The sequence below is a fragment of the Heteronotia binoei genome, chromosome 3 (genome assembly GCF_032191835.1).
Source record: "Heteronotia binoei isolate CCM8104 ecotype False Entrance Well chromosome 3, APGP_CSIRO_Hbin_v1, whole genome shotgun sequence".
NCBI lineage: Eukaryota > Metazoa > Chordata > Lepidosauria > Squamata > Gekkonidae > Heteronotia > Heteronotia binoei.
The window spans coordinates 166,014,611-166,028,477 of NC_083225.1; the positions used below are offsets into that span (position 1 = coordinate 166,014,611).

Here is a 13,867-nt window from a genome sequence, read left to right on the forward strand (position 1 = left end):
AGTTTTATGCGCTTTTAACTGTCATGGTGGTGGAAAGTGCTATCAAGTCACAGCTGACTTACAGTGACCCCATAGGGGTTACAGGCAAGAGACAAACAGATGTTTTGCTGTTGCCTGCCTCTGCGTAGCAATCCTAGACTTCTTTGAACTTGGATTTCCCTGCTTAGCTTCTAAGATCTGAAGAAACTGAGCTAGCTTGGGCCATATAGGTCAGATCTTTAACTGTCATGGCTTCCCTCAAAGAATTCTGGGAATTGTTGCTTGTGTCCAATGAAGATAACGACCTATTATAGAACCTTAAGCTCCTCAAGCAGATCTAGAGTTGCTAGTTTAAGTCTGTGGAATGGCTATGATCTACATGTTAATGTACATGGTGTTTGTGTATATATGTCCTTAGTGGTGTTGAACCAGCTACATCACCCTTGGTGGAAATACCAGTTAGTTTTGCGCACCAGAAGATCTATAATTCTGCAGCATTCCTTTCTTGTTTCTGAAAGTCAACATAGTTCAGTGAACTGAGAGAAGGACTTAGTTTTCGGAGAGTAGTTGCCTTTAGGCAAACTACCATTTCATTCTGCAATATTTATATCTTCTTTCCTTCCCAATGGGGACCCAAAGTGACATACAACATTTTCCCCGTACGGATGCCAGTCCAGGTAGGGCCTGGGGATTCCCCGGAATTACAGCTACAAATAGCAATTGCTCAGGAAAAAATGGGTGCTTTGAAGGTATGTACCTTACTAAGGTCCCTGTCCTCCTCAGAGATCTATTCCCAAATCTCTAGGAGTTTACCAACCTGGATCTGGCAACCCTACCTCCCCCCCGCAACCCATCCTCCACCAATGGTCAGGGAGGAGCTGGCAACCCTATTTTTTGTTCCAGTGTTTGTCTTACTTACATTGAACATCATTTACAACATTGTTACTTACTCTCTCAGTTTGTGAAGATCCTCCCGGTTTTTCACTGTCCTATATAATACGGTGTCATCTGCAGACCTGGCCATTGCACTGCTCATTTCCAGTTCCAGATCATTTATGAACAAATTAAATAGCACTGGTGGTGATGGTGGAAAGTGCTGTTGAGTTGCAGCCAATTTGTGGAGAGCTGGAAGGGTTTTCAAGCAAGAAACAAACAGAGGTGGCTTGTCATTGTCTGGCTCTGCATAGCAACCTGGACTTCCTTGGTGCCTTTTCATCCAGTGTTCCCTCTAACCTGAGTTCGTGTGAGCCAGCTCACAGTTTTTTAGCCTCTGGCTCACACATTTTTGTCTTAGCTCAGGAAAAACGGCCCCAGAGCCCAAAACGACTGGTGCTTGCACAGGGGACTACCTTTACCTTTTTAACATTAAGTACATGTTTGTTCAGTTTCTGAAAGAACTTCCTTTTGCAGAAACCATGCTGATTTTCCCACAGCATGTTTTGTTCCTTTATGTACCTAATAATTCTATCTCCGATTACAATTTCTAATAATTTACCTGGGACAAACATTAGGCTAACTGACCTGTAATTTCCTGGTTCTCCTCTGGACACCTTTTTTTAAAAAATAAGCAAAACATTTGCTATTCAGTCACCTCAATTTGACTCAATTCTTCAAACACTGTTTCTGAAAATAGTGCCTGTGTCCCTGAGTATACCTGTACACATGTTCCATAGGGCATTTCAATGAACACACATCTGTTGCAGTGAGTTTGCTGTCATTTATTCTATCCCTTTAAAACAGCGATGGATGTCTGGGAAAGCTGCTAAAAATTATATTTCCCTGCATAAGAACTGCCTTTACTCCTGTTGCTGCCCTGGCAGCCCCTTGGAGCTTAAGAAAACCAAATTTCTTTTCTTTCTCAGATTGGAAAGTGAACTCGGATCACAATGAAAGCGATTAATTTTCCTCACAGTTCAGTGCTTCAATGGACCTCGTGCCTAGCTGTAGTCATCTGCAGGTGCTAATAATAAATTGAGATTCGGCATTATAACCGCAGGTGATAAACATGTCAAGAAACATTCTGGATGCCTAGAATTCAAATTGCATTTCCAAGAACAGAAGCCTACCAGGCAGTTTTCTGTACTCTGAGAAAAATGTCTCATTAGTACCTCATTAACACCAGCTGCTAATGATCGACAGGTCAAGAATGGGCTGCTATTCAGCAAGGAATACCACTAGGCAGTAACAGGATGTCCTGCCAAATATCTCAGAACCCACCGGGTCAGCTGTGGGAAGAACAAGATCCATACTGAAGTCTAGCTGCTTTCAAGGTATTTGTGCGAAAGCATCACTATGTACTGGATCCATGCCTCTTCACCCATTATGGAGAAAGCAGGTTGGGTCTGGGCCCCTTCACTCATGCAGAAAAGGAATTCAGTCCCCCACTCCACCTGCACCATGTCAGATATAACCAGGGCCTTTTTTTGAGCAGGAACGCACAGGGACACAGTTCTAGCTGTTTGGGCCGGCCCTAGACTGTCTGGTACCCTAGGCAAGGCTAATTTCTGGCACACACCCCTGCACTAATAATGTCACCGAGTTACATGAGGGGTGCCCAATTTGGCGCCTCCAGAAACCCTAGGCAATTGCCTAGTTTGCCTAGTGGCAGGGCTGGCCCCACTGGCGTGGCATCAGGGGTATGGCCTAATATGCAAATGAGTTCTTTCTGAGCTTTTTCAACAAAAAAAAGTCCTGAATATAACACAATCACATGTAAGTTGTGGAACAAAGTCTGAGTCCAGGGGCATCTTTAAGACAAAGTTTGAGAACATAGCAGAAGCCATGTTGGATCAGGCCAATGGCACATCCAGTCCAACACTTTGTGTCACAGTGGCCAAAAAACCAGGCACCATCAGGAGGTCCATCAGTGGGGCCAGGACACCCCCCCCCCCAAGCACCAAGAATACATTTAAGCACCAAGTTTAATTCCAGGTATAAGCTTTTGCATGCATTCACCCTATGAAGTGTGCATGTACATGGAAGTTTATACCCTAAATAAAACTTCGTTGGTCTTAAAAGTGCTGCTTGACTCAAACTTTGTTCTGTTGCTTCAGACCAACATGGCTACTCACCTGAATCTATGTGAGCTGTAGGTCCTCCTCAATTCCTGAGCCGGCAGTACCTGATTAGGATCAGAACCATGGTGAACATGCAGAAAAAGGATTCAGTCCCCCACTCCACTGTGTACCATTTCCCAAACCTGAAACAGCTCCTGGAAACCATAATTTGGAGAAAGCCAAATATCTCCTAGGATATAGGTGAATTTCCCCAATAGTTTGAAAGTCCTTTTATATGTACATCTTGGTCCTGTTGTTAATTGGCCACTACATGTGCAGCAATTGAGGAGGACCTACAACTCACTTGTAGGAGGACACAAAATGGGAACAGTATTCACAATGCACCCTGTAAGTAGGTAAAACTGCTTGCAGCCGCACTCATTCCCTCTAGTAGCAACAGAAGGAAAGCTGAGGCCAGGAGACCCACCCCGTTCATCAGCCTGACTGAGGTCCACTTGCCTTTGGCTCCTGCCTTCCCAGGCCTGTCTCCAGCAACAGCCATCCTTTCTGGTCTGTGATGACCATTGTGGAATGCCTTTTTCTATTATATAAGTCAAGCCGGAGCACCCGAACTACAGCCCATGGCCCATCGTTAGTCCACAGACTTTTCATCCAGCCAACAAAGAGATAATAAAAAACTAACAAACCTATCTGAATGCAAAAGTATCTGAAGAGGCGAGTAGTGACTCATGAATGTTCATAACCTGCCACAAATATTGTTAGTCTTTAAGGTGCTGCCAGACTGTTGTTCTAGTTCCTATGAAGTTTTGTATTGCATGTATTGCTCGGCATTACCTATCCTAATCATCAGTTTGGTTGGTCCATGTATAAAATAACTTGAGATACAAATTGTGGTGGGATTGATGATATGGGTCTTTTTCTTCCTAATCATCAGTATTCCTCAAGTGCAGGGGTGGTCAAACTTGCTTAACTTAAGAGTCACATAGAATAAATGTCAGATGTTTGAGAGCCGCAAGACATGAACAATGGGTGTTTGAGAGAAGAAAGGGAGGGAGGGGTGGAAAGAAAGCAACTTTAACTTTAAATGCATTCTCTAAGCTGCCAGCTGGCTTAGCTTGAAGAAGTGTTTTAAAGAGAGAAATGCCTTTTCCAACTTTGTTGACAGAGTGGTGGCAGGGCCAGTGTGTGCTCCTCCGATCCTTCCTTGATGAAAGGATTGGAGGAGCGCTGTACAATGTACTATGCTCTTCAGAGGCTTTCTTGGAAGCCTCCAAAGAGTCTAGTGCAGGGGGAAAGTGGCAGTGTGGCAGCACTCTTGTGCACCACCTGTCACTCTCTTGTCCCCCACTTGCCGCCCTGCATGATGATGTCACTTCTGGTGATGTCATAGTGCCACGAGCACGCAAAGTGTGAGTGCACAATGAGCTCCATAAATGGAGCTTGTGTGTGTGTGTGGGGGGGGTGGCGGCGGGATGGCACAATGCTCTGCCTCGAGCAGCAGAACTCCTAGCACCAGCGCTAGGTGGTGGGGACTTTAATAATAATAATAATAATAATATTATTATTATTTATATCCCGCCCTCCCCGCCGAGGCAGGCTAACAGCATTCATAGAATAATTATACAATACAGTAGTTATACAAAAACTTTAAAATCAACATTGTCTTAAAACCACTCTAATTCACGTTTAACATAATTTGACAGTAACGGTGATGTTCCTGGCGCTATTCTGTCAGTTTACATGATAGCGGAGATCACTGAGGCCAAATCATTTTGGCGGATCCATTATTCAGCGATCCTTAGTCAGCAGTCTGCAAAGGCCAACCTAAAAAGGATGGTCTTGCAGGCCCTGCGGAATTGGTCGAGACTCCGAAGGGCCCGCACCTCTTCCGGAAGCTGGTTCCATAGGCATGGAGCTGCGATGGAGAAGGCCCATGCGCGGGTGTTCTGCAATTTCGCCTCCTTTGGCCCAGGGATGGTCAGCTTGTTCTTCCCAGCTGACCTCAGTGCTCTCTGGGGCTCATATGGGGAGAGACGGTCCCTCAGGTAGGCAGGTCCTCGGCCATACAAGTCACACAATCTGTATAAAAGAGCCACATGTGGCTCCTGGGCCACATTTTGGCCACCCTTGCTCTAGTGGGTTGCCAGTTGTGAATAATGTTCATGCTATTAGCTTGACCTATGATATTTTCATATGCATACCCATAGCTAAAAGGGGTAACACCATGGAAAGGTTATTCTTGTATAACTCTCTCTTTTGCCTATCAGTGTGAAGCTGAAGGCCTGAGAACCAAGTTTCTTCACTCTTATCTCTGTCTCACTAGCATATGAAAAAGCTTCTGCCAGATTAGTTTCTGGGCAATTAGATTGGTTCTGTTAACTTTTGAAGAACTTGACTCAACTGTACTTTTTGCTGTGTTAAGAAACTGAGTGGATGCCACAATATGAATTATAAGAATGCAAGAACATGAGAAGAGCCCTGCTGGAACAGACTAAAGGAACAGACCAAACAGTTCAGCATGTGTGTGTCCAGCAAAGGCCAAAGTCTGGGAAGGCTATGAACAGGTCATGATACATTTTGGCAAACTTTAATGCTTCTAGGAACAGAATGTAGTAGGCATGAAGCTTCAGTTATGTCAAATAATTATCTCAAACGTAAATTCAGCTATGAGGTGATATAACTGATACATAGCCGAAGGCTATCTGATTGTGACATTCCATACAAAGTTGTTTTTGAAGATTTCTTTGGTATTGAGATGCCAACGTAATACGTAGTTGGGGATCCACTTGCCGTTGCCGGTACTATGATATTAGCATCTCCCCTTGTCCTCCCCAGGGAGCCCAGCAGGTGGCAGTAGTCCCAGTGTGGATGGCTTCTCATGTAGTGGTCTACATTCCAAATTCACAAATGTTTATTTCTGTTTAGAGTCTCCATTTCCAAACCTGTACTGGGAAACTCTGCAAATATGGAGGCAGAGCCTGGGGAAAGTGAAGCTGGGGAGACAGGACCTCAGTGGGGTATAATGCCGTAGATTCTATCCTCTCCAGGGATTCTGATCCCTATAGCGCGGAGATCTGTCATCATTCCAGGAGATCTCCAGGCATCACCTGAAGACTGATAACCCTACCTACATTGTAAGTTTACAAAATAATGTAAAGGGGACTGCATTTTGAACTAAGCTGGGGAGTGGTCAATGTCTGTTGCTCTGCCTGCTTATTCAGATAGGGTTGCCAATTCCAGGTTGGAAAAATTCCTGGAGATATGAAGGCGGTGGCTGTGGATGGGAGGGGAGAATTTGGGGAGGCATTTCATCTAGAATCTATGGTATACCACAGAGAAAATGGCACCTCTGAAACTGCCATTTTCTCCAAGGGAACTGATCTTTGTAGTCTGGCAATCAGTTGTAATTTCAACAGAACTCTAGGCCCCACCTGGGAGCTGACGGCCACAGCCTCTTGCATCCCTCAATGCACAAGCCAAGTGTCCACAGAATACAAAACAATGGAAGTTTTAGCAGATAACTAGCTATACATTTTTGTCTTACTTCTCCTACAAGGATTTCAGGACAGCACACCCAGTTCTCTCATTCCCCATTTTATCCTCCCCCAAACACTATGAGGTAGGTTAGACTGACTGGAGGTATAGCCCAAGGTCATCCAATCATGACTGAGGGGGATTCGAACCCTGGTCTCCCCAGTCCTAGTCCAACAGTACATAGAATTGGTTGTCAACTCTTCCCTTGTGTATCTCAGTTGTTTGCTCTGTCTTGGTTTGCACACAACTGAGATGCAATGGAGAGGCGCAAGGGCAGAGTTAGTGTTGCTGTTCCCACTAGGAAGAATCATGAAGCGAAAGAGTTTTTTATTGGAAGCCCACAGATGTGCACAAGAAGGGATAGTCCTTGGGAGATGGGTCATTGTTGAAGGCCAGATTGGAAGCACACATTGCTCAGATGAGGAGGAGGAGGAGAAGGAGATTGGATTTATACCCAGCCCTTCACTACCCAAAGGAGTCTCAGAGCGGCTTACAATTTCCTTTCCCTTCCCCTCCCTGCCCACAAAAGATACCCTGTGAGGTAAGTGGGGCTGAGAGAGCTCTGACAGAAACTGCTCTTGAGAGAACAACTCTGACAGTTATGACTCACCCAAAGTCACGCCGACAGCTGCTTACCCCTGATATGTTTGTAAGTTACTCTTAGTATTCACATTGCAGCACCTCCAACAATTCTTGTGGTAATGAATTCTATATATTAAATATATGTTGTGCATAGTATTTCTTTCAGTCACCACTGAGTCCCCTTTTCAGTCAGTTTCACTGAATATCCCTGAATCCAAATAGTAAAAAACGTAACATCTATTCCATTCTATTACATCCCCTCTTTAGAACAATAAGAAGAGCACTGCTGGATTAGACCAGCATTCCATCTAGTCCAGCATCCTGTTTCACACACTGGAAAACCAGTTATCTTGGAAGGCCAACAAACAGGGTATAAAGCCCAAGGTCATTCCCTTCATGCTGCATTTTAGCACTGGAATTCAAAAGTTTGCTGCCACTAAATACAGAGGTTCCCTTTTGTCGCTATGGCTAGTAGCCATGGGAATCTTAAGCTGCTGCTACTTTGAAAGTCAAGTTCAAAAACACTTTTATCAAGCCGTTGCCAGGCACTACTCATTTCAAATGGAACTTGAGTGTTGAGCATGGGGAACTGATACATCACTGGAAAAGTCCAGATTTGAAAACAAAAAAACCTTGATCCATCCAGCCATAAAACTGGCACTGCTGAAATCCTGAATCCTCCATTGGGACAATATATTTTTCCTGACGTGAGTTTTTGGCAATCTCTGATTGCTTTTGTTTATTTGTTTATGTCCCTCGGGATGAAAGAGCTCTAAGGTGTAGGGTTGTGTTGGCTGCAGTTGGATCTTTTTTTAGGTACTGTTTTCCAGGATGCTTGCACATGGCTCTTGGGTTCTTCCATGTGCACACTGTGTCTATTCCGTCAGCTTGCCTTGCAAGCACTCTGTGTTCTTAAGCTTCTGGGAAGCACAATTCATATAAACTGCTGTTTCCTCTGAGTCACTTCTCCTAGTCCTGCTTTCACTGGCTTTGTGGCAGAAGAAGAGTAATCAGAAGTCAACAAAAGGTGCCTGAAACTTAGGAATGAAGTGGATACAGGCTCTGAGTTGCCAAGAAACACTTTACAACTCCCTGCAATTAACCCACCAAGAGAGGCTTGGCAGAGAAGTACAGAAGACATCAGGATTGCCCCCACCCCATAATACTGAATGTCGAGCCATAAGGACCAGTATTTTTGTTCTGAATTAATTCCTCACACTGATCCATTCCAGAAAGAGGAGGTAGTCTACCTTACATCTTAAAATGATACCACACCTCTTTTGGGAAGTATGACAATCACCCCACACTCCCTTTTCTTCTTGGCTGGGCAGCCCCTTCTTTTGCTTCTTTGTCTGTCCCACCCAGCTGTTTAAATGTGTTGTCCCGGTCTAGGGGTTTGAGGGACTGACTAAAATCTTTCTTTTGTCTTTGTTTGATAATGGCACATGAGAAGCTGATGTTAGCTCAAGACAAACATTTATTGTACTTATGAGGGGAAATGGCCTGGTAGGTATAAGGTTTAGGACTTAGAAGGTGAACAGTCAACAGGAATGAGGTAACTGTGTATAAATATAAACAAAAGATAGTTTGTCACAAACACATACCTATTTAGTTATACAGACAGGTCTTTCAAAACTTGAGAGATTTCTTGGCAATTTCTTCTTAAATAACCAAACTTAATCAATCTCATACTTAAGTTGGTGAAGAAAGGAACATTCACACAAATTCCAATTTCCCCTTTTAACCACTTTTTTAAAGTTAGGTCTCTCATATTTACTTAAGATGTATGAAACTTGGAAAACCATGTTTAGCCCCTGAAAAGTTGGGGACTCATGACATTGACAAATCCACACTTCTGACCAACTTCTGGGGAAAGCTGAAAAGAATACAAGACATCTTCATTCTTCATTCTTTCCTAGCCTTAAGAAAACAAAGCTTTCAAGCAAGTTCAAAGATGCTTTACGCTCCCCCTAAAGCAGGGGTGGCCAACGGTAGCTCTCCAGATGTTTTTTGCCTACAACTCCCATCATCCCCAGCCATTGGCCATGTTGGCTGGGGCTGATGGGAGTTGTAGGCAAAAAAAATCTGGACAGCTACCATTGGCCACCCCTGCCCTACAACAAAGGACATCCTACAGCACTTCCATATGTCCTCCACACTCTGCTGAGATCTCCCAGCAGAAGTGAAAACTATGTCCTAACTGTTTATTTAAATACTTCCCATTAGGATTGAAGGCTTTGGTGTAAACAGAGTGACGGTGTTTCACCAAAGCACCTGACTGGAACCTCAATCAAAAAGGCCTCAGTCCCCAAGAGATGATCGAAAAAAGAAGCTGGAGTGACAGAGAGAAAGCATGACCCATCTTTAAATTAGCTAGCTGGTCAGTGTGAGAGAAAGGTACAGTGCTGTGACTGGGTTTAGGATGTCCCATGAAGTATCAGCATGAAGGAAGAAACAAATAGGACCTCCAAATTCTGCCTCTTCCAACCCCACCACAAGCCCATCAATCAACTGCAAGAGGTAAATGAGGCTACTGGAAGGGGAGGAGTTCCAGCAGGAAAGGGGTGAGGAAGGGCACACATGGAATGGTTGACAGGGGAATTAATGGGACCCAGTCCATAGGGCTTCATTTTGCGCCAGGTGGCTTGTAGGGCTCGAGTAGCAGACTTGAGAAAGTGCTGACTTTGTCAGTGCCTCGAACTTCATGGGGCAGAAGTGGCAGCTTTACAATATGGAAATCTTCATAGAAGTCTTCGATCTGGTCAAGGTATTTGGACTGGATCTTATGCCGAGCCTCACACATCTTGCATGGCTTTTCTGGGTCAGGGAAAACCAACTGATTGACTATGATATTGTGGGTTTCGATCTTGCACTTGGCCAGCTCCTGGATGAGCCGCTCTGTTTCGTACAGGGAGAGGAACTCAGGGATGCAAACACAGATAAATGTAGTTTGCTCCGGATTCTTGAATTGCTCGCTCACTGAGCGGATGACAAGGAGAGTCTCTTCCAGCTTGGAGGCTAACTGATCAGCATTCATGTCTCCCATGCCAAGCACGTTGCACAACTGTGATATGAAGGCCCTGATCTGGTTCTTTATCTGCATCAGGTGGCCTAGACCCCGCTCCACGATGGTGGGGAAGTTGAGCAGCTGTAACATTTGTCCTGTAGGCGCTGTGTCAAAAACCACCACGGAGAAATCCATCCCTTTCACCAGCCTCATCACTTCAGCATAGCTCGTGACTTCATCAATACCAGAGAAGATGCTCATTGCCTCCTGCATCATCTTCTCGCCCATACTTCGCATGTTATCTTCTTCAAAGAACGTATCTGGAAGCTCTGACACATCAAAGCTAGGATCAATCTCCATAGCAAAAAGATTGTCATAGCCCTTTACTTTGGTGGGAACCCTGGAAAATTTCTGATCAAAGGCATCTGAAATGTTGTGAGCAGGATCAATGGAGATGATAAGAACAGTCTCACGTACTTTGGAAAGCTGCACAGCTAGGCTGCAACTGCAGGTGGTTTTTCCAACACCTCCCTTCCCTCCAACAAAAATCCACTTCAGACTTTGCTGTTCAATGATGTTGCTCAGCGTCGGCTCCAGTGGCTCTAGGTCAGGTGTGTCCTCAAACTCATCCACCTCTGTGAGCAGCCCAGACCCCAACGTTGCCATCTTAGGACGAAGTCACGTCCCTTCTTAACCACTTGATAGGGATTACTCCCCCACCCTGACTTTACTAGGAACTATTTCCCTCAGGCTTTAATGGAGATCTATTCTGATCCTCTCACTCTAATAACCTTCTTTACCGGTCATTGTCAACTGTAGAATTCCATTTGAAACCCAAGGTTCTTAGACTGGGTTAAAGCATTAACCATTTAATGCCCATTACAGGGTGTTTATTTATTTGCTTACTTCATATGTACCCCACCATTCTCTCCAGTGGGGACCAAAGGTATCTTAAGAGAGGTCTCCTTTCCTCCATTTTATCCCCAAAACAATCCTGGGAGGTAGGTTTGTTTTCTAAAAAAATATTTATGTTTATGAAATTTATATCCTGCAATTAGAAGAGAACCCAACACAGGAGGAGGGTTCCTGGGAAAATGTAACCTGGAGAAAGGAAATCAGGAGATGTTCTGAGCCCCTGCTGCTCAGCAATAGGTTCCAGGATCTCTGCACAGTAACTGATTTTGAACCATTGGAACAAGGCCTACTTCCCCAGTCTCCACAAAGCTTGAACAGTTTCTCAGGATCCTGTGGATAAGAAGTCTGGAGCTTCTGCTCCCCAATATAGGAAGGGGAAGGTGGTGGTGATTGGAGACTCCTTGCTCAGAGGGGTGCAGCCCAAAGTGTGCCAAGCGGACATCATCCCAAGATGTCTGCTGTCTGTTGGGAGCATGCATCCAGCATGTGACAGAAATGATTGGAAGACTTATCAAGCCCACAGATTACTATCCTTTCTTGTTGATCCACGTGGGTACGAATGATACTGCCCATCATAGCCCTGAATTTATTAGAAAAGACTATGTGGCTCTGGGTCAGAAAGTGAAGGAGCAGGTTGTGTTCTCGTCAGTGCTTCCTGTTGAAGGCCGTGGCTTAGGACGAGAAAGAAGAAAGAGATTGAGAGAAAGAGATTGAGTTTCTTGATGCTCTCAATGACTGTGCTATGGAGCAGATGGTCTCAGAACCTACAAGGGGTGGGGCGATCCTGATTTGGTCCTAAGTAATGCCCAAGACTTGGTGAGAGATGTAAAAGTGATTGCGTCACTTGGGAGCAGTGACCATAATGTTATTGATTTCACCGTTTGTATAAATAGGGAGTTGCCCAAAAAGACCGCCACAACCATGTTTAACTTTAAAAGGGGTATATTCTCTGAGATGAGGAGACACGTGAGGAGGAAACTGAAAGGAAAGGTAAATATGGTCAAAACCCTTGGGGAAGCTTGGAGACTATTTAAAACTATAATCCTAGAAGCTCAGATAAAATGCATACCACAAGTTAGGAAAGGCACAAAGAGGCATAAGAAAAGGCCTGCATGGTTAACAAACAAAATAATGGAAGCTGTAAAAGGTAAGAAAGACTCCTTTAAGCGGTGGAAAACCAGTCCAAGTGAGATTAGTAAAAGGGAACACAGGCTGTGGCAAATCAAATGCAAGACTGTGATCAGGCAGGCAAAAAGGGACTATGAGGAGCATATTGCAAAAAACATAAAGACCAACAATAAAAATTTCTTCAAATATATTAGAAACAGGAAACCAGCCAGGGAGGCAGTGGGGCCCTTGGATGACCATGGGGTAAAAGGATTACTGAAGGAGGGTAGGGAAATGGCTGAGAAGCTGAATGCATTTTTTGTCTCCGTCTTCACTGTGGAAGATGAGATCTTTTTGCCTGCCCCAGAACCACTTATTTTGGAAGGGGTGTTGAAAGACCTGAGTCAGATTGAGGTGGCAAAAGAGGAGGTCCTCCAATTGATAGACAAATTAAAAACTAATAAGTCACCGGGTCCAGATGGCATACATCCAAGAGTTCTGAAAGAACTCAAAGTTGAACTTGTGGATCTCATCAAAGGCTCCTTAGAAAGCTTGAGAGTCATGGAGTAAAAGGACAGGTCCTCTTGTGGATCAAAAACTGGCTGAGTAATAGGAAGCAGAGAGTGAGTATAAATGGGCAGTCTTCGCAGTGGAGGACGGTAAGCAGTGGGGTGCCGCAGGGCTCAGTACTGGGTCCCATGCTCTTTAACTTGCTCATAAATGATTTAGAGTTGGGAGTGAGCAGTGAAGTGGCCAACTCTGCGGATGACACTAAATTGTTCAGGGTGGTGAGAACCTGAGAGGATTGTGAGGAACTCCAAAGGGATCTGTTGAGGCTGGGTGAGTGGGCGTCAATGTGGTAGATGCAGTTCAGTGTGGCCAAGTGCAAAGTAATGCACATTGGGGCCAAGAATCCCAGCTACAAATACAAGTTGATGGGGTGTGAACTGGCAGAGATTGACCAAGAGAAAGATCTTGGGGTCATGGTAGATAACTCACTGAAAATGTCAAGACAGTGTGCGTTTGCAATAAAAAAGGCCAACGCCATGCTGGGAATTGTTAGGAAGGGAATTGAAAACAAATCAGCCAGTATCATAATGCCCCTGTATAAATCGATGGTGCGGTCTCATTTGGAGTACTGTGTGCAGTTCTGGTCGCCGCACCTCAAAAAGGATATTATAGCATTAGAGAAAGTCCAGAAAAGGGCAGCTAGAATGATTAAAGGGCTGGAACACTTTCCCTATGAAGAAAGGTTGAAACGCTTGGGACTCTTTAGCTTGGAGAAATGTCGACTGCGGGGTGACATGATAGCGGTTTACAAGATAATGCATGGGATGGAGAAAGTAGAGAAAGAAGTACTTTCCCCCCTTTCGCACAATACAAGAACTCGCGGGCATTCGATGAAATTGCTGAACAGACAGCTTAAAACAGATAAAAGGAAGTACTTCTTCACCCAAAGGGGGATTAACATGTGGAATTCACTGCCACAGGAGGTGGTGGCGGCCACAAGCATAGCCACCTTCAAGAGGAGTTTAGATAAAAATATGGAGCAGAGGTCCATCAGTGGCTATTAGCTACAGTGTGTGTGTGTGTGTGTATATATATATAATTTTTTTGGGGCCACTGTGTGTACAGAGTATTGGACTGGATGGGCCATTGGCCTGATCTAACATGGCTTCTCTTATGTTCTAATACTTCAAATAAACAACTGGCAATGTCGATGGTG

General features: G+C 44.5%; 1 protein-coding gene across 1 annotated transcript; it reads right to left on the bottom strand.

Annotated features, from left to right (window-relative positions):
* Positions 1 to 9,574: 9,574 nt before the first annotated feature.
* Positions 9,575 to 10,785, bottom strand: LOC132568732 (ATPase GET3-like). Its single transcript, XM_060234834.1, has one exon. The coding sequence runs from the start codon at positions 10,783 to 10,785 to the stop codon at positions 9,739 to 9,741; it is 1,047 nt and encodes a 348-aa protein (XP_060090817.1). The 3' UTR covers positions 9,575 to 9,738.
* Positions 10,786 to 13,867: the final 3,082 nt, after the last annotated feature.

Excerpts from the sequence above, each read along its gene's own strand:
- LOC132568732 (XM_060234834.1), bottom strand. The coding sequence starts at position 10,785 with ATGGCAACGTTGGGGTCTGGGCTGCTCACAGAGGTGGATGAGTTTGAG.